This window comes from Erinaceus europaeus, chromosome 1 (assembly GCF_950295315.1).
Source record: "Erinaceus europaeus chromosome 1, mEriEur2.1, whole genome shotgun sequence".
In the NCBI taxonomy this organism is placed as follows: domain Eukaryota; kingdom Metazoa; phylum Chordata; class Mammalia; order Eulipotyphla; family Erinaceidae; genus Erinaceus; species Erinaceus europaeus.
In genome coordinates, this window is record NC_080162.1 from 56,654,098 (window position 1) to 56,672,010 (window position 17,913).

General features: G+C 46.7%; 1 protein-coding gene across 2 annotated transcripts in view; it reads left to right on the top strand.

The window, feature by feature from the left end:
- RRBP1 (ribosome binding protein 1) overlaps positions 1–17,913 on the top strand; it is a 62,653-nt gene that overhangs the window by 24,331 nt on the left and 20,409 nt on the right. For both annotated transcript variants that reach the window (XM_060186407.1, XM_060186411.1), the window contains exons 3-5: positions 10,195–10,343; positions 11,627–11,749; positions 17,618–17,770. In XM_060186407.1, the coding sequence (XP_060042390.1) occupies positions 10,195–10,343; positions 11,627–11,749; positions 17,618–17,770 (425 nt within the window). The remainder of the gene's footprint in view (positions 1–10,194; positions 10,344–11,626; positions 11,750–17,617; positions 17,771–17,913) is intronic.

The window sequence follows — 17,913 nt, forward strand, 5'->3', positions numbered from 1 at the left end:
GTAGGCTGCATCCCACCTGACAACCTCAGTAAAGAGAGGGAGTATCATTTCAGCAGTGGTGGTTTTGGATGGGAGCTGAGGGTTTGTATTTCAGCTTCCAGGAGATGCTGAGCCTATTATCTTCAGGACCACACTTGGGGTTGTAAGGACTGGCAGGGTCTGATTCTAAAATACTTAGTTTTAAGCAGCTTTATAACTCTTGTCCAAAACAGACCACAACTTAGATAGTGGAGTAAGTGAAATACACGCTTTTTCCCTTGACAATTTGGGTGTTCTCAAATGCCTGTGTGCACTTTGGGGTTTGATTTTTCCGTGTTCCTCCCTTAGCAGTCAGTAGCAGCCCACCTGCCCTTGACTTCCTGCCTGCCTGCCAGCCAGGGCTGAGCTTCTCTATCCACAACTGTCTGCTCCCAGCTTCTTAAGGCTCCACCTGCACCCAATACAAAACCAGCCAGAACTTCAGCTGGGCTCACTGGCCCTGAGCACCCAGAAACATTGGGGCTGGAGATTATAGTAGTCTGCAATGGGGTGAGGTGACCCTACTGCACTGCAGTGATCTGGAAGATGATTGGGTGGTAGATTGTGTTGCAGAGCAGGCCAGGAGAAGAGACAGCTCCTGAATCAAGGAGACTTTGACTTTCAAGGACTTTGACTCCCAGGGCTGTGAGGTTTTAGTTGCAGGTACCAGAGAATAAGGGTCTAGGCTGTGTAGTCTAGTATGGGAGCTGCTGCTCACATACGCTCAATTAAGTTCACTTTCAAATTAATCAGAAGTCTAAAAAATTGAAAATTCAGTCTCATCAGCACATCCCAGATATGCAGTAGTCACACGTGACCCGGTGTGACCCTTTTAGAGACTACAGATGAACACTGCTGGGCAGGCAGCTCTGTTAGGCAATGCTGCTGTGAACAGGAGCCATGAGGAGGGAGTGATCTCTCAGGTCACCTTGCAGGTGGCCCTGTGAAAAAGAGCACACATTTGCAGCCCTTGTTGGTGTCCCACACACTTCTCTCACCACGTTCTACGTCCCTACATCCTTTCCTTCATATTACAGTGTGATGATGATGAATGAGATCATGGTGGCTGTGAATAGTCCATGAAGGTGACAAATAAGCAAAATCTGTCCCAGACCTTAAAATCCTCATAGGGTTGATTCCTCAGTTGTTTGGGCCTTACCTGTCACCAGGTAAGCAGGACTCTCTTTCACAGGAGTCTGAGAGACCTAGCAGGTGTGGAGGCGGGCACAGGACACACTTCTGCAGGCCCAGGTTGGAACAATTCCAGAACTTCTTGCCTGATTTTCCTACAAGAGCAAATCATGACCATGTGACAGGTTTTTAACCACTTGTCTATGGCCAGATTTGACTGTACACCTACCTTCCTAATCCTTTCTTTCAAATGTTTTTATTGTATAAATATGTGCTTTCAGTGAACAAAAGTCTTAACAGTATAGGAGGAAAGTGAAAACTGAAAGTATTCCTTCCTACTCCACCCCACCTGCTAGGAGGAACCCTGAAGATGCTCTGCAGGGCCGACAGCACACACATACAACATTGGGGCCTGCTTTTCTTGCTTACTGGAGTCAGTCCTGCTGGCCTCTTTCTTTATCGTACCCACACGGCTGCTACCTTCAACTACATCACAATCCATATCATGAATGTGCTGTAATTTACTTAAATGACATTAATATTTTGCAGTGAAAATTAATAGTGCACGTCTGTGACACACACACACACACACACACACACAATCTTTACATAGTCCTGCAAATGTAATGACTAAGTCCAAAGGTCGGTACACTTAATTTAGGAAGACAATGCAACATCATTCTCCAAAGTCTTTTCCCATATCTCTCTTTCTCTCATTTTTTTACTTGTTTATTATTGGATAGAGATGGAGAAATTGAGAGGGAGGGGGAGCTAGAGAGGGAGAGAGACAGAGACACCTGCAGCACTGCTCTACCACTCATGAAACTTTCCCCCTGTAGGTGGAGACCAGGGGCTTGAACCTGGGTCCTTGTGCACTATAAAGTGAGCACTTAGCCAGGTGTGCCACTGCCTTTCCCCAGCTTTTCACATCTCCATGCCCTCCTTCTGACTTTACCCCTTACATGGTAATGGTTTTAGAGGAGCATTATAAAGCCTTGCATGGAATAGGGAGAAATGTATGCTTATTAATCACAACGCACAAGTTCTTTTTTTAATTTTATTTATTACTTATTGGATAGAGACAGAAATGAAGAGTGAGAAAGAAGATAGTGAGACAGACATGGAGATACCTGCAGCACTGCTTTACAGTTCATAAAGCCTTTATCCTAGGACCAAAGACTTTAACCCAGCTCGTTATCACTGGAGCATATGTGCTTAATTAACCAGGTGCACCACTGCTTGGCCCCAAAAGGCACAGATTCTTTCCTCAGTGTTTAGAAAAGAGGAAATTCACAGAATTAGAAAGCAGGAATTTCCAAAAAACAGAGTTTCTGAGTATTTGCCACACCATGAAGGCCTCTGCCAGCTTATTTTCTGGCAGTTACCTCAGCATGTTTGCATTGTATTTAATAAGAAAACTGTGTTTCTTGCATAGGAAATGTGTGCTGGTGATGGTAGTGGTAGTATTTTTAAAAATCTGTTTTTGTCCTCATCTAGTCTTTGCCTGGCAGTTATCTCGCTGGCCTCTTAGACTGCCTCCTGAACCTTGTTGAATGAGTACTAATCGGTATTTTACTGCTACACTCTCAGGAGAGCTGCTCCAAGTTTCAGCACCTAGTAGAGAGTCTAGTGAACACAGTCCTGGGCTCTAGATTATAATAGAGTGATTAGATTTGGGAGGTACAGGATATACATTTGGCAGTTCTCCATTGGGCATAAGGCACTGGCTCTAACTCCCATCTTGTTTCCACAGGAACTTGGTTCACACAATATTGCACCAAACTAGGCCCAGACCAGGGGGCAGGTGGGTCCTCTCTGACTCTATGACCACATCCCTCAGGAGAGTGTTGGGTGAAGGTGCTTGTTACAGCTCCGTATGTGAGCTTCAGCCTTTTCTGCCCGGCAGAGCATGGTCTCCTTGAGAGTAGTGCTTCTCTCTAGGGCTGCAGGCTTGCTTTTACGCTAGACTCCCCCTCGGGAGGTAGACCACTAACCTTGAGATCAGACGGCCATCATATCAGGGCCCAGGGGAGCCTAGCCATCCTCCAAGAGTAGTAAGCACTATTAGACACACAGTCCATGTGGGAAGAAGAGGCCGACTTTGTGATGGTAGCACCATGGGGTAATTCTAATAGCTTCCCTCCACCTTCCACATTTTCCAGTTTTCCAGTAACATTTTACAAATGGGAAAAGAAAGGAAGGAAAAAAGAAAGAAAACCTTCATTATTTGTCTGGGTTAAGAGACTTCATTTGTACTGAAGCAGTATTCCTTTTCTTCAAGGCAACATGAGTCATCCCAGCCCTGCTACTGGTCACTCAAGTGGCCTCTGAGCAGCACAACAGTCCTTGCTCCTTCAGGTTCAGGCAGGAGAGCAACCAGTTTTTCCCTGGTACCCAGCAAACAATGGGGAAAGTGCAAAGTTCACATCTCTGGGTCTGGCAAAATGTCTGTTTATTGTGTGAGGCCTCCCTGGGCTGCTGCTTCCTTTGCCATAGCAAGTGGAAATGTATGGATAGAAAACACCCACAGTCTGAAATTTAGATCATGTTGTATATCCTAGTAGGGTGGGAGCTGCCAGAAGTCAGGGGTCTGGGAATTTTTCTAATCTACCAGAAAAACTACTGAAGCTTTCTATGGTTTGGCCTAAACCCTCTAGCTTCACAGTCACAATTCCTCTTCCTCCATATACCACAAATTCTGTCCACCTTTGCTTGTCTGTGGACCTTGTAATGCCTGAGGCCTACTGCTGGGTTACCACCAGGAAAAGACACTACTACACTTTTCAACCAGGTATTTGCAAGCCTGTGGTTTTTCTGTGTATTTATTACCCCTAAGCATTCTACAGGGTGGATTTGTATTTTTGCCTGTTTTGCAGAAGCAGAGATGAGAGCTCAGTTCAGTTTCAAAACTCCCCCATAAGTCATGGGGCCAGCAAGTGGTGCAGACCCCCAAATTGGGGTCTTCATTGGACCCCTCAGGCCTGGCCACCTCAGCAGGTGCTCTTCACTCCCTTAGTGGCCAAGGCACAGACAGGCCACAGACAAGGCATGCATGAAGATTGTTTGATACTCTTTCTTTTGAATTTATTAAGTTTATCAGGCTCTGCAGAAACACTCTCCCTTCCCTAACTTTTCACATTTTGTTCATTTCTGTGTATGTTTTCTCTTCTCTCTCTCTCTTTGTCTCTGTCTTTCTGTCTCTCTTTGTGTGTGTCTTCCCCCCCCACACACACACACACACACTTCTTTCTTCCCTGAGGGCTTCATTTTAAAAAGAACAAGAGGTGTGGTTTACTTGGTAAAGTGCGTATTACCATACTGAGGGCTCGAGGGTTCAAGCCCCCTGTTCCTACCTGCAGAAGGGGAGACTTCATGAATGGTGGAACATTGCTGCAGATGTTTCCTCTTCTGGGGAGCTATTTTTTTATTCTATGTATTCCCTTTTGTTGCCCTTGTTGATCTGGGGAGCTCTTCATGGGACATTTGATCCAACTCTGAGTCAGGTAATAAGGAATGTCAGGAGCTAGAAGTCTCCCTGAGATCGGGGGTCTGGCTTCCTGCTGAGGAAGCTGAATAGGGTCTCCTAGTCTCTACATTGTTGGAGTGGCACCTGTGCGGGGTCTACAGGCAACAGGCATTCAGCCTGTCTGTGAATCTGAGACCTTAGGGACTACTCTAGGTATCCCCTTGAGAAAAATGACTTCGAATTCTCACAGCTTCCAAGACCCCTCTGTAGCAGGCTCCCCTGTTAGCTCCTGCATTGATGCCCAGGCCTCTATGCCCCCCTCACCTGCACATACAGCTCAGCTTCCTGAGTATTTTCCTCTGGCCTAGACTCCAACCAGAGCTCTTCCTTGATCAGCCTGCCTCCAGCTTTAACTTCTGGATGTCCTGCCCCCCAAAATTCCCAAATGCAAACCTTGCTTCCTTGTAAGCATTATTCCTTACCTCTGAGGTAAATCCAGATCCCTGGGGCCTATGAAGCCTTAAGCTTACTCTAGTCTTCACTCTCTTCCTATCTCCCCCCAGCTGTCCCTATACTTTACCTGGGAGTGTTTGGCTTAGGTGGTCTCAGCCTTTCCTGGTGCTGCTGCTATAACTGCTTCCAGGAACGGCACATACCCCAGGTTCTCTGACTGCCAAATGGCTGTTCTGAGTCCTAGTTCTTCCACCCTTCATTTCGGAGTACACAATAGGTGCATACTTTGTGTCTGAAGATCACTTGGACTGATTGCCAGGCACATGTAGCAGTGCTGGAGCCTTTGCCCATCCTATCCCTGGACTTTGTGATAATCTCCATTGATTACCAGCTGTCTGTGGCTCTTATCTAGAAGCCTAGTATGTGTTTGGGGGGGGGGGGGTAAGGGGAGGTAGTGGTGTGAGACATAGCATCCATGCTGTGTTGTAGGCAAGGTGGCACTTAGGTGTTACCTTGCATGACTTCATTTTAGTGGAAACAGATAACAATCTCCTTTGGTGGGATTCTTTTTTTTTTTTTTGCCTGCAGGGTTATCACTGGGGCTCGGTGCCTACACCATGACTCCACTGCTCCTGGAGGCTATTTTTTCCCCCTTGTTGTTTTATCGTTGTTGTGATTATTACTATTGTTATTGATGTCGTTGTTGTTGGATAGGACAGAGAGAAATGGAGAGAGGAGAAGTCAGAGAAGGGGAAAGAAAGATAGACAGCTGCAGACCTGCTTCACCACTTGTGACGTGACCCCCCCCCCCTGCAGGGGGGGAGCCGGGGCTCGAACCTGGATCCTTGCTTTGGTCTTTGCACTTCGTGCCATGTGTGCTTAACCCACTGCGCTACCGCCCAACCCCCTAGTGAGATTCTTCTAAGGTGCTCTGTCAAGGCAGGGCTCAGGGCCTGGGGTTCTCTAGTGATTAGGGATCTAAGGCAGCCTTGCTGATTGATTGATTGACTGTTTGACTGGTTGATTTTATAGTGCTTTAACCATTCATGTTCAAGGCACATTGCAATTAAATTTTTACAGCAAAGCTATGAAGGGAGAACAGTTACTGCTCTGTCTGACAAATGAGGAAACAAAGACAATGGGAGATTTGTCTAGGAGCACAAAGGCAGGAAGGAACTGAACTAGAATTCAAGCCCAGGCCACCTGGTTTCTGGGCCTTGTTCTGACCATGGTGCCTCCATATCCAAAGAAGAGGTGGCCTGTAGGCTGGAGTTGGCCCATGATATGTTTCATTAGTTCCCAGTAGTTTCACCAATCTTGCATTCAATTAACCATTAAGCACTAAAGGTCAGATGATGGCTCATAAAATCCTGCTTCCAGTTTTTCTTAATCTATAAATCTGAAGTTTTGGCTCAGATCCATGGGAGTTGTTACCTGGAGATGACAGGCGATGTTTCCTTTGTCTCTTGTCAGACAAGGGTCTGGAATATTTCATAGCAGTGAATTTTTTTTGACCTATTCCTCTCTCGCTGCTTCCCGAGGTCTCCCTGTATTTCTCAGGTGGGCAAAGCATTGCTGCAGGATTGGACCTTTAGTGGCTCAATCTTACCAGAATTCACTGCCTTGTGGTTTTTATGGAATCTGTGCTTCAACAGACTAATGTTGTGTCTTTAACAAATTTATTTTAATGCCTTAAGATCTTACTGAAAAGGGGCCAGGAGATTGCTTACCCAGTAGAGTGCATACCCTGCAATGGGTAGGGTCCTGGGTTCAAGAATTGGCACCACACAGGATCTCCATAGATGGTAGAGTGGTGCTGTGGTGTCTTTCTTTGTCTCTTCTTTGCTCTCTTTTTCTCTCTCTCTTTGAAAAGAAAATTGAACTGGGGAGACCCCCTGAGCAATATATATTGCATTTGTGCAAGATTTAAGTTAGCTCCTTGGTGCCATATTAAAAATAAGATGTCACAATACCAAAAATAATCTCTAATTTTCAAGTAATTGCACATGCTTCCATTAGTGCATTATCTGTTGATGGATTTGGTGTGTCTTTCTCCTGATGACTTGCTAAAGAGAGTTGGCTTGGCGAGAGGATCTTGAAACCTGGAAGTGAATACACCTCACACAAAGCTCCAGAAATTCTAGTTCCTTCTTCTAAGTGCTTAGCTTTTCCTTTTAGTTTTACTTCCCTTGATTTGGAGAGAGTACAGATAGCACACTTCTTACCCAGAAGACTTAATGGAATACTAAAGCTATGGGTTTCTCAAAAAGAATTATGAAATACAGTGTTCGTGGTGGTGGGGATGGGCAGAGAGTTAAGTTTTGCTTTATAGCATGGGAATTGTTCTACTCTACACTTTTTTTTTAATTTTGTACACTAAAATAGTTAATGAAATTTAGTAAATTAAAAAATCTGTTATTAGTAATGGTTGATTACAGACATTTGTGAAATAGTCTCAGAGTCATTTGATGTACATAGTGTACTGGGGTTCCTGTTCCTCTGCCTTCTCAAGAAGGGCGCACATTTGTCAGGATGATGCATTGTGTACCCAACAGGGATGAAATCTTTTCATCTTGAATCCTAGCTGCATTTTCCAGAGATTTCCCCTCCTGGAACCACACAGGCCCAGAAGATGGTCTTTGAGAGAGATCTGAATCCCCACTCACTCTGAGGCTTCTGTAAGGATTTTAACTTTGGGGATCCCCAGGAAGGCAAAGGAGTAGACTGACGTAGTCACTAGAAATGCAAAGTTAAATCATGCTTGCAACTTAAACTTTTCTAAAATGTTTAAAAAGGCAAACAAGAAACAAATGGCATTGATTTTAATGCTGTATTATATTTAACCTGATTCACCACCATTTCAACATGCAATCAGAAAAAAAAAATAGTACAGATATTTTACATTCTTTTTTTTCCCTTTCTCTTATTATTATTATTTTTTAATACCAAGTGTTCAGTATCTGGTGTGTACTTCCACTTGTTCACACCTCAGTTCGGACCAGCTATGTCTCAAGTGCCCATGAGCCAGGCATGGCTGGCAGCCAGCTGTCTGGATAGCACAGGAGGGGCCCTTTCTCAGAAAAGGGAAATTTCTGGCCAGCAATCAATTTGGAGGCACTGTCCTACTGAGACCAACATCAGCCATGCCTTTAAAAAGAGTAGCTCGGAAAGTGTTCGCCAGGTAATGTCGGCTTTCAAGCTGAAGGAGGAAACAGAAAGCCCTAAATCCAAGTGCCAAGTGTGAGGTTTTCTCCCAAAAGTAGTTTCTATCTTTTTTGATCTCTCAGTACTCAGAATTAAGTTTACCGTTAAAAGTAGTTCATGGGAGTCGGGCAGTAGCGCAGTGGATTAAGCACACACAGGTGGTACAAAGTGCAAGGACCAGTGTAAGGATCCCCACCTCCAGGGGAGTCGCTTCACCAGGTGGTGAAGCAGGTCTGCAAGTGTCTCTCTTTCTCTCACCCTTTCTGTCTTTCCCTCCTCTCTCCATTTCTCTCTGTCCTATCCAACAATGCCGACTTCAGTAACAACAATAAAACAACAAGGGCAACAGAAGGGAAAGAAATAAATATTAAAAAATAAATTTAAAAAATAAAAATAAAAATAGTTCGCATTGTACGCAAGCCTCAATGAGAAAGGAAGCAGACTAAAGGAGGAGTCAGAGGGGCATACCCTTCCCCACCCTTCCCTCCACCTAGCACCCACTTTTGTGATGCCCCTGAGATATTACAGTTCCCTTGTCACTGTGATTATTTTTAATCTGCTTCTTCCAAGGTAAGTAGTTCTAAAATGTGGATACTTATAGCAACCACTCGCCCACGTTCCATACTCCCCTTATTAAGGTATCATGCTAAACACTTCAACTTGTGATGAAAATATTGTGACTAGTGAGTGAAAATATTGTGACAAGCCAGGGAATTTAAAGTTGCTATGGAAACCTTTCCCATTCATTGTTCTCTGTGAGGGGGCTCAGCTGAAGGTCCTGCTGCTGGCAGGCAGGTCCATGGCTTTGTGTCAGTCCATTGGACCCTCCCATTCAGCTGTGGGCAGACATAGCCTCAGCAGAAGCAGTCACGCAGGCATTTGCATCAGGGCTCTTGCCACACAGGGCATGTCAGTTCACTCTTTTTGCCTTCAAGACAGAGTAAAGTTGAGGGGTGGGTGGGGGATGAGTCAGAAGATTTTCAGAAGTGACAATGGCTGACCAGTGGCTCTAATGTTCAGAAGATCACTAGTAGACGGATGAATGGGTAGGCCTGCTCTGGAGAAATCCAGCCTGACCATTTCTCTCCCCAAACCAGTTGTAGGCCTCATCCTGGGAGAGCAGGAAATAGGGTGTTTAACCCTCACTGTTTGGGACACAACCTCCCTGTTCTGGGACCACAGAGGACCCACGTTGGACCACAAGCCTGTTTTCTTACCTTCCTTCCTCATGACCAGAGCATTGTGGCTTTGAGATCTGTGTGTGTCTGGCAGAGGGTGGTGTTGGGGGAGAGGTGGGGAGAAAACCACTGGTCACCGGGTCACAGGAAGACCATGCTGAACTATGTGGAGCAAGAACTTGACCAAGCAACTTACTGGAAAAAGAAAGGAGGAAAAAAAATTGAGAAAAGTATACCTTGATTAACTCTGTTCCCTTTTTTTTAATTGATTATTGTACTAGTAAAGGGAAGGGCATTTCCCCAGTCTTGGAAAAAGAAACCTTTCTTTACCATGAAGTCTTTCCTCTCCCCACCCCCTACCGTACTGTCCTCGGGCAGTAAGGAAGCTCATGTAAGAACCTGTTGTTTCATGTGGTCCAGAAGATGGCGTAGTGGATAAAACATTGGACTCTCAAGCATAAGGTTCCAAGTTCAATCCCTGGCAGCACATGTACCAGAATGATTAATAAAAATAAAATACAATCTTTTAAAAAAAAAGAAAAAAAGAAGAACCTATGGTTTCACCCTGTCTTCAGTATTCTGAAAGACCTCACAATGCTCAGAGCAGCTCACTTCTCAGCTTGGGCACCCCAGGGTGGGGTGGAGAGGCAGACTCCTTAGCTTTTGACCGCATCTGCTTCAGGGTATGACAGACTTTATCGTTAGTGCTGAGTGACATCCCTGTTCTTTTCCTTTGTTGCATAGCATCGTCGGACTCTGACAGCCCTCTGTCCCTCCCCTACAAGACGCTGATCTCCACAGTGGGAAATACGGTGTTCAGTGAAGGGGAGGCCCAGTTGCTCATCGAGATCCTGTCTGAGAAGGCTGGTGTCATGCAGGACACCTGGCACAAGGTGGGCCACCCCCTCCCTGGCCATAATCAGTGGCCTGCAACTTCCCAGGGTGCTTCTGTCATCCTTGCACCCAGTGCCCTGGCCTCCCCTGAAGCTGCTTGGCATTCCAGGTCTGCTAAGCTGCCGTGTTTGTGAGCCAGCATCCATGACTTGCCTCTCTCCACTCGTCTTCCCAGGCTCTGGCTGAGTCATCTGCCAATGCTTCTGTTACACCCCAAGGAGGCCTGGCCCTGAAACACAAAGGCTACATCAGGGCTCTCTAGTTGTAGGGCACCTGAAGGGTGGGGATGGGGCTTGATGAAGCACAGGAGCTGGTTTGTAGCTATGCCTCAAGGTGTAGGAAGAAGTAGAGGCATATCGAATGTGAGAAGCCCTGTGAATGGCATAGAGTACCGTGCTCTGGTTTTTCTTCCTACTACTGGAGCCAGTTCAGCAGCTTCCTCTGATGTTTCTGTGAATAAGTATACACCTTACATTCACATATTTATTTATTTATTTATTTATTTATTACCAGAGCGCTGTTCTACTGGTTTATGATGGTGCTGGAGATTGAACCTGGGTGTTTTTGCATAACCGCTATCCTATTTCGCCAGCTCCACATACTCATTTCATAATTAGAGTTGGAATTTTAGGTCATTTTGCCACAGATTCAGAGAGCTAGGCCTGTAGTCCTTGCCCTAGGACTCTGGGGATTATTCCCCTTCTTTTCCTCATGCTAAAAGAAGACGTGACTTGCCATCATGGGGAACCCCACACTGAGAGAGCATTGAAGGATCTCTTGGGAATCTGTGACTGGAGGGAGTCAGGATCGTCTTTTGAGAAGATGAGGGCCATATCCACTCAGGCCACAGCCACCAGAACACATTGCTACTAGGTTCCATATCCAGCTGGCAGCCTGCAAACTACAAGCAGCACATAGGGGAGGATGTAAGCCAGAAAGAATGACCCTGAAGGATAACCCTGTTGTCCCTCAGAATTCTGCACAGGAAGAGGTGTTGGCTATAAGTGATAAGACTTAGAGCAAAACAGCACTTCCTACAAACTGTCCCAGAGTTCCAGAGCTTTTGGCCCAAACTGGAAGCTTTAGCAGACTAGGGCTGATTTGTGGGGCCTTTGTCCCCAGAAGTGTCTAGAGTCAGAATGGAATTTGCTTCACTCAAAGCCCCTGCTCTCACCTCTCCAGGCACTCAGGCCATTGCTGTCTCTCTTGGCCTGGTTTCTGGGTGGGAAGACAAACTGAAGTCTGTCCCCTCTGTTAATATAGCTCTGTCTGTCATTTCTAGGCCACTCAGAAGGGTGACCCTGTGGCGATTCTGAAACGCCAGCTGGAAGAAAAGGAAAAGCTGCTGGCCACAGAGCAGGAAGATGCATTGGTTGCCAAGAGCAAGCTGAGGGAGCTCAATAAGGTATGGTCATCAGCTTGTTCTGTCCCAACACCCCCTGTGGCCATGGCGAGTGCTGCCCATGACTTGGGGTTGTCTTTGCTACAGCGGTTCCCTTTAACAGCCTGCCCGCAGTTCCCTTTAACAGCCCTTTTGTATATCCTTCTGGTGTTGGATCTTTTGCCTGTAACACTACATGGGCATTAAAAAGTTAGGGCCAGGGGCTGAGCAGTTGCACACCTGGTTGAATGCATATGTTACAGTGCACAAAGACCTGGGTTTGAGTCCCAAGTCCCCACCTGCGGGGGTATGGGGGGGAGCTTTCCAAGTGGTGAAGTAAGACTGCAGGTGTCTTTCTTCTCTTGCCCTCTTTATCTCCCCTCCCCTCTCAATTTCTGGCTATTTCTATCCAATAAATAAAGATAATAAAAATAATAATAAAAAGAACCATCTACTTACAGTGGGGATGGACTGGAACTTCACTGGCCAGTTCCAAGATATTGGGCCATCTTTTTTAGGGTAAAAAAATGATAATAGGTACAGTTATCACTTGGGTTCTTTCTTGAGAATTGGAGTGAATCCTGTGGTAGGTTGTGAGTGAATAAGCTGTGTCACATATCTCTCTCTCTCCTCTGTGTCAGTGCTCCTCCATCCTGTAGAGAAGTGCCTTACTTCTTAGCATCAGCATATGATTTGTGGAGAAATATTGACACTGGCACAACACTCTCAGAACAGGCTGGAGTGATCTTTGCAGGATGTTATGTGCTTCCTACCAGAATTCACTGGCGTGCCTCCCCCAGCTCCCTCCAAGGAGTCAATTCTGGTGCCCTAGCCCCACAGACTGGTCCTGTGAAGTGTGCTCACTTTCTTCATGCTTGCCTGCTCCTCTGGCAGAGCAGTGGGTGCAGGGAGAAGCTTGGGCCTTGGAATGTCCAGCATCATCTGGGCTGTAGTGCTTCCCCTGGGTGCCTCCACTTGCTCATTTGTCAAGAATCAGAAATGAGGTAGCCTGCATTTCTGGTCTAAATTGGAGAAAGTCAGATCCCAGCCAGACTGGAGAGTTTGTTTGGGAATAGGGAGCATCAGAGGAGTTATTATTGGATAATGCTCTGTCCAGGAGAAGGAAAGCACAGGTTCTCATGACCTTCTGTTCATCGAACAGGATGGTTCACATGTGGCTTTCATGAGCACTTACCTGGTTATGGGGTAGATATGGTGGTGGCTGGAGCCACTCACTCTGCTTCTGAGCACTGATGTGCTGCTTCAGTGGTTAGTGTGACAGGGTGTGAAATGGCCCAGCATCACCCACAGATCAGTCCTCTTACACTTTCTGAGCCAACTAACCAGCAAACTGGTGGGCAGGAGCCTGTCATTTGCGGCAGAGGGCAGGGACGGGGGCAGTGGGGGATATTCTTCCATCCCCTCTTCCTAAATAAATTGAGAAGTCCTGGTGAACTCCACATACAGCCCAGTTGAGAGGAAAACAGGATGAGCCTGTTCACCGCAGGGTGGTTATATCACTTCCCCCTTGAATGTTGAGTGGACTGGTTAGTGTGATGAGTAGCTACAACCTCTGATAGTGGCACAGAACTCGGCTCTTACCTGTTTCTACCATCATGGACAGGGAGGCATGTGCAGGGGAGGGAGCATAGCCAGCAGGAGGGAGCCCTCGGACTCTGCCCCTGGGTTCTGGGCACTTGTCGGGGTCTCTGGCGGGATGATCTCCAGGGGAAAGGTAACGGACCGGTTCTTTCTCGAGTAAAGACACTGGGGAGACCTGCAGCGTGCTCAGAACTCGTTTATTAGCAGGTGGACATGAGTTAAATAGAAAACCAAACAAAGGGAATTATTGAAATATGTCAGAAATTACAGGTTTCTTAAAGATCAGCTTGCCCTTATGGTAGGGGGCTGGTATGACAGGCATTGATGAGATACAAGACAGTTACTCTCCATGATGCCAGCAACTTAATTATCCAAAGGTATCTGAGAGAAGCATAGGGGTTAAACCAGTAGGGTGAGACAGAGAGAAGATGGATATCAAAAGGCCATATAGTTTGGAATTTCTCTTGTCTGGGGTCTGAGGTGTATGATGGAATGTGTGTTCTTCTGTGATCAGAAGGTAAGGTGACTTTGAGTAAGTGAATCTTAAAGTAGGCGGGCATGTGGCCTGCAGTTAATGGGGAGAAGTATTGGGGTTTCTGTGGGCCTGAAAGTCAAGAAGGAAAGAATTAAGTCTGAGCTTCTCCCCTTTGCTCACCTCAGTTGAGAGAGACTAACCAAGAGGGTATCTTCTCAGACCTCCATCAAGGATGGCAGAGTTCTCCCTAAGCTCTATCAAGCTTACACATAGTCCCAACAGGCACTGACTGTTTTCCCTCAGTCATGGCTATGTGATGGATGTCTACAACCACAGGCAGGTGTGGCTGGGGTTCCGTCTTTTGTTTGTGATGGGTAAAATTGATCTTCTCTCTTGAGAAGCTTTCTAGGACCCCCATCTGCTTCCCAACACAGACACCATCAATGCAGTTATATTCTGCCTGCAACGTTGTCTAACCACTTTGCTTGCTAGTCCCTGCCCAGCCAACTGCCTGTGACAAATAACTATGAAGACCCAAGTCTGACTCCCAGCTAAAAGGAAGCCTTCAGCCTGTTTCTCTCCCTATTTTTCCATGAACACTGGGTCCCTGCAGCTCTGTTGACATGTTGGCTTTGCTCTTGTGTCATGTCTTTCAGTTCAGCAGTTTTGAGGGAGGTTATGTGAGAAACTAAATTATTAACAGTGTGGAAGTTCCTCTAACTTAATTACCATAGGAGGTGGCATAATTGATAGAATCTGCATTTCATGTTCTAGTTCCCTCTGTGTTTTTTATTATTGTATCAGAGAAATAAGAATTTACAGGACAGTTGTTGTCACATGGGTTCAGTTTCTTGCCATGATGGGTTGCAAAAGAGGGTTTTAGTGGATACTTTTCTTGGGGTTTGCAACAGGCAAAATCAGACACACAGGGAACATGAATCATCTGTTGGGTCTGAGCCTCAACAATGAGTGAAGTCCCTGCAGAGTTGGGTTCGGAGACCATTCCAGGCATCAGCTGCAGCAGTTAATAGACTTTGAAAGTTCTGATCTGGCCTCCTGGGGGTCCTTGGGGCCTTGTGTGTGGGTTTGAGGAACTCTGGCAGGACCTGATGGCAGTCAGAAAGGTGCATCCCTTCCAGAAACCAGCCTTTCCTGCTGTCATCTTCCCAGGGGCCTGTCTTTGGCATCTCTGTTTCTGACACTGTGGACTGGACCTTATCCTGTGCTCAGTCTGACCTAGGAGATTTGGTGCTCACTCTGCACCAAGGAGTTTCACAGAGGTTGTGTCCTCCAGGATGTTATAGGAGGGGATTCTGATCCAAGATGCTTTTGGTAGAAGTTACCTCTTGTCCATGTCCTCTCCTGGAACTGGGAGAGGGAGTGCAGGGACTATGGAAGCTTCCATTGTGTAGGGGCCCACTCTCAGTCTAAGAACAGAGCATTGTTTTCTGAGCTGGCAGAGAGCCTCCTCTCCCAGCCCAAAATAAAACTTGGTTCCATTACCACCGAATGATTTTCAAGAAAATAATCTGACCCTTGATAGTGAGTGGAAAATTTGGTAGGCAGGAGAAACCTTGGGATTTGCAGCCCTTAGAAGTAAAGAAGCCATGAAGGACTAAACAAATGCACCAAAGAAAAGTTGGCCTTTCTCTGCCCTTTTTTCTTTTTTCTTTCTATTTTGTTTTCTATAGAGCAGAGATAAATTGAGAGAGGAGGAGAGAGAGAGGAAGAGAGAAAGCTAGACAGTTGCACACCTACCTCACCACCCCTGAAGCATCCCCCATGCAGGTGGGGAGTGGGGGTTCTAACCTGGGTTCTTGCACTTGGTGATGTGTGTGCCACCACCCAGCTCCCTCTCTGTCCTTTCAAAAAGTCCCCAGACAAAAAGGGAGAGGTAATGTCATTTAATTCTGGTGACCTTAGGACTATAGCCCCAGAAGATTGGGATCTTTGGCTCCCTCCCCTACCCCCACTCACCCAAGTCCAAGTGGATGTCCAGAATTACATGAGACTTTCAGGATGGGAAGGTTTGTCCTAGACAGGTTCTTAGCGCCAGCCTCGAGTTGCACCACTAAGTGGTATGACCTTGAGGACCACAGGACATCTTTGGGCATTGGGACTGGGTGATTTAAGACACTGTTGTCTGTGAGACTGATGATGGCATATCGGCCCCTGCTCCCTGTCAGTAGGGGGACACTTCACAAGCAGGGCTGCAGGTGTCTCTCTGTCTCTTTCCTTCCCCATCTCCCTCCCCTATCAGTTTCTCTCTGTCTCTTTCCAATAATAAGAAAAAAAATTTTAATATTTAGAAAAGAAAAAAATATTTTTAAAAGACGAAAGAACCTAGGGGGCTGGGTGATGGCGCACCTGGTTGAGTGCACTGGTTACAGTGCACAAGGACCTGGGTTCGAGCCCCCGGTCCCCACCTGCAGGGGGAAAGCTTCGCAAGTGAAGCAGGGTTGCAGGTGTCTCTCTGTCTCACTCCCTCTCTGTCTCACTCCCTCTCTGTCTCCCCCTTCCCTCTCGGTTTCTGGCTGTCTTTATCCAATAAATAAAGATAATAAAAAATTTTAAAAAAGAAAAAAAGATGAAAGAACCCAAGGATCCTGTTCTTCATCTAATTGAGAGAATTGAATGAGACACCTTGTCTCAATCTGAACTCCCATGCTAGCCACAGCCCCCACCCCTTTCTGTAGATACTCAGAGCAGCCTTCCATAATGTAGCCCTTGTGCTCCTATTGGCTCTCATAATGGACCAAGCCAAGAAGACAGCCTTTGGAAGTAGGATCATCCCAGGTGATGCCAGAGAGCACCAGGCACATAGTGGCCCCATTTCTGAGCCCCTCACTGGCCTCTGACTTGCTTCTCAGGCAAGAAGGGACACTCTGGTCCTTTGTGATGGGCCTTCCTGACAGCCCTGGCCTGGAGAGGAAGAGGAATTTCCTTTTCTCTGGTCCAGTGCCCAGGACAGGAAGGGACAGGGCCTTGGATCTCATGAGACACTGGCTGTTAGTTGTCCAGGCCAGCTGGGCTCATACCAAGTAGCTGCCACTCTGGCTGGAGGCCCACTGGATACCCCTAGACTAGCGGTAGACATTGACCTATTCTTCCTCATAGTGTCACCCCACATTTCTGTGATTTCCATTTATTGTCATTCCTCTGTGATGACAGCCCCCAGCTGACCCCCACACCCCCCTCTCTTTCATTCCTGCCCACACTATGCTCTGTCTCTGCGTGAGGCCCTGGGTCTCCATCCTGCATGCCATGTTTATTATGGATACCCAGTACCGACTAGAACAGACATTTTCTGTTCTAACCAGATTAGACAACAGTGTCACTCCCAGTAATGGAGTAGCCAGCTATCTGTACCCCCAGCTCAGCCGTCGAGGTTCACTAGCTTGTCAGACCTGACAAAGACTCAAGAACACATTCCAGAGCCTTGAAAATAGTTGAGACAGGCAGGAGTATTGTAATCCCATCAGGACTGAACTGAGCCAGTGTGTCTGTTTATTTAAGCCTATGGATAGCAGGCCATTTTTACACCCTCCTGCTCGTATCCTCCATCTTCATTGTGGCCAGGCCCTTCTGTGGGCCAGGTCTGCAGGGTTTTCCAGGGTGTCTCCTGTCTCTTGCTTGTTACCTGATATTGCTGTCATAGATCTGAGAACTCAGTCAGCAGGAGGCGTCACTGGCTCTATTCTTAGCTACTCCCAGCCCCCAGGGATGCATTGGGCTGTGATGACCTTAGTCCTATATGATAAGCTTCTGTCCCTCATTTGCCTAACCTGTCCCTGGGCCCTCTGCATTTCCACCAGGAGTTGGCAGCAGAAAAGGCCAAGGCAGCAGCTGGGGAAGCCAAGGTGAAAAAGCAGCTGGTAGCCCGAGAACAGGAGATCACAGCTGTGCAGGCACGCATGCAGGCCAGCTACCAGGAGCATGTGAAGGAGGTGCAGCAGCTGCAGGGCAAGGTAAGCAATGATGGGGGTACGTGGTCGACAGGGTTGAGGATGCCTGTAGATGGGGGTGGGGACACTATAGGACCTGTTTCAGTTTTTGAGGGAGAGGCTACTGCTGCACTTGTCAGCCAGTTTTATGTGTTTAATGTTAATAG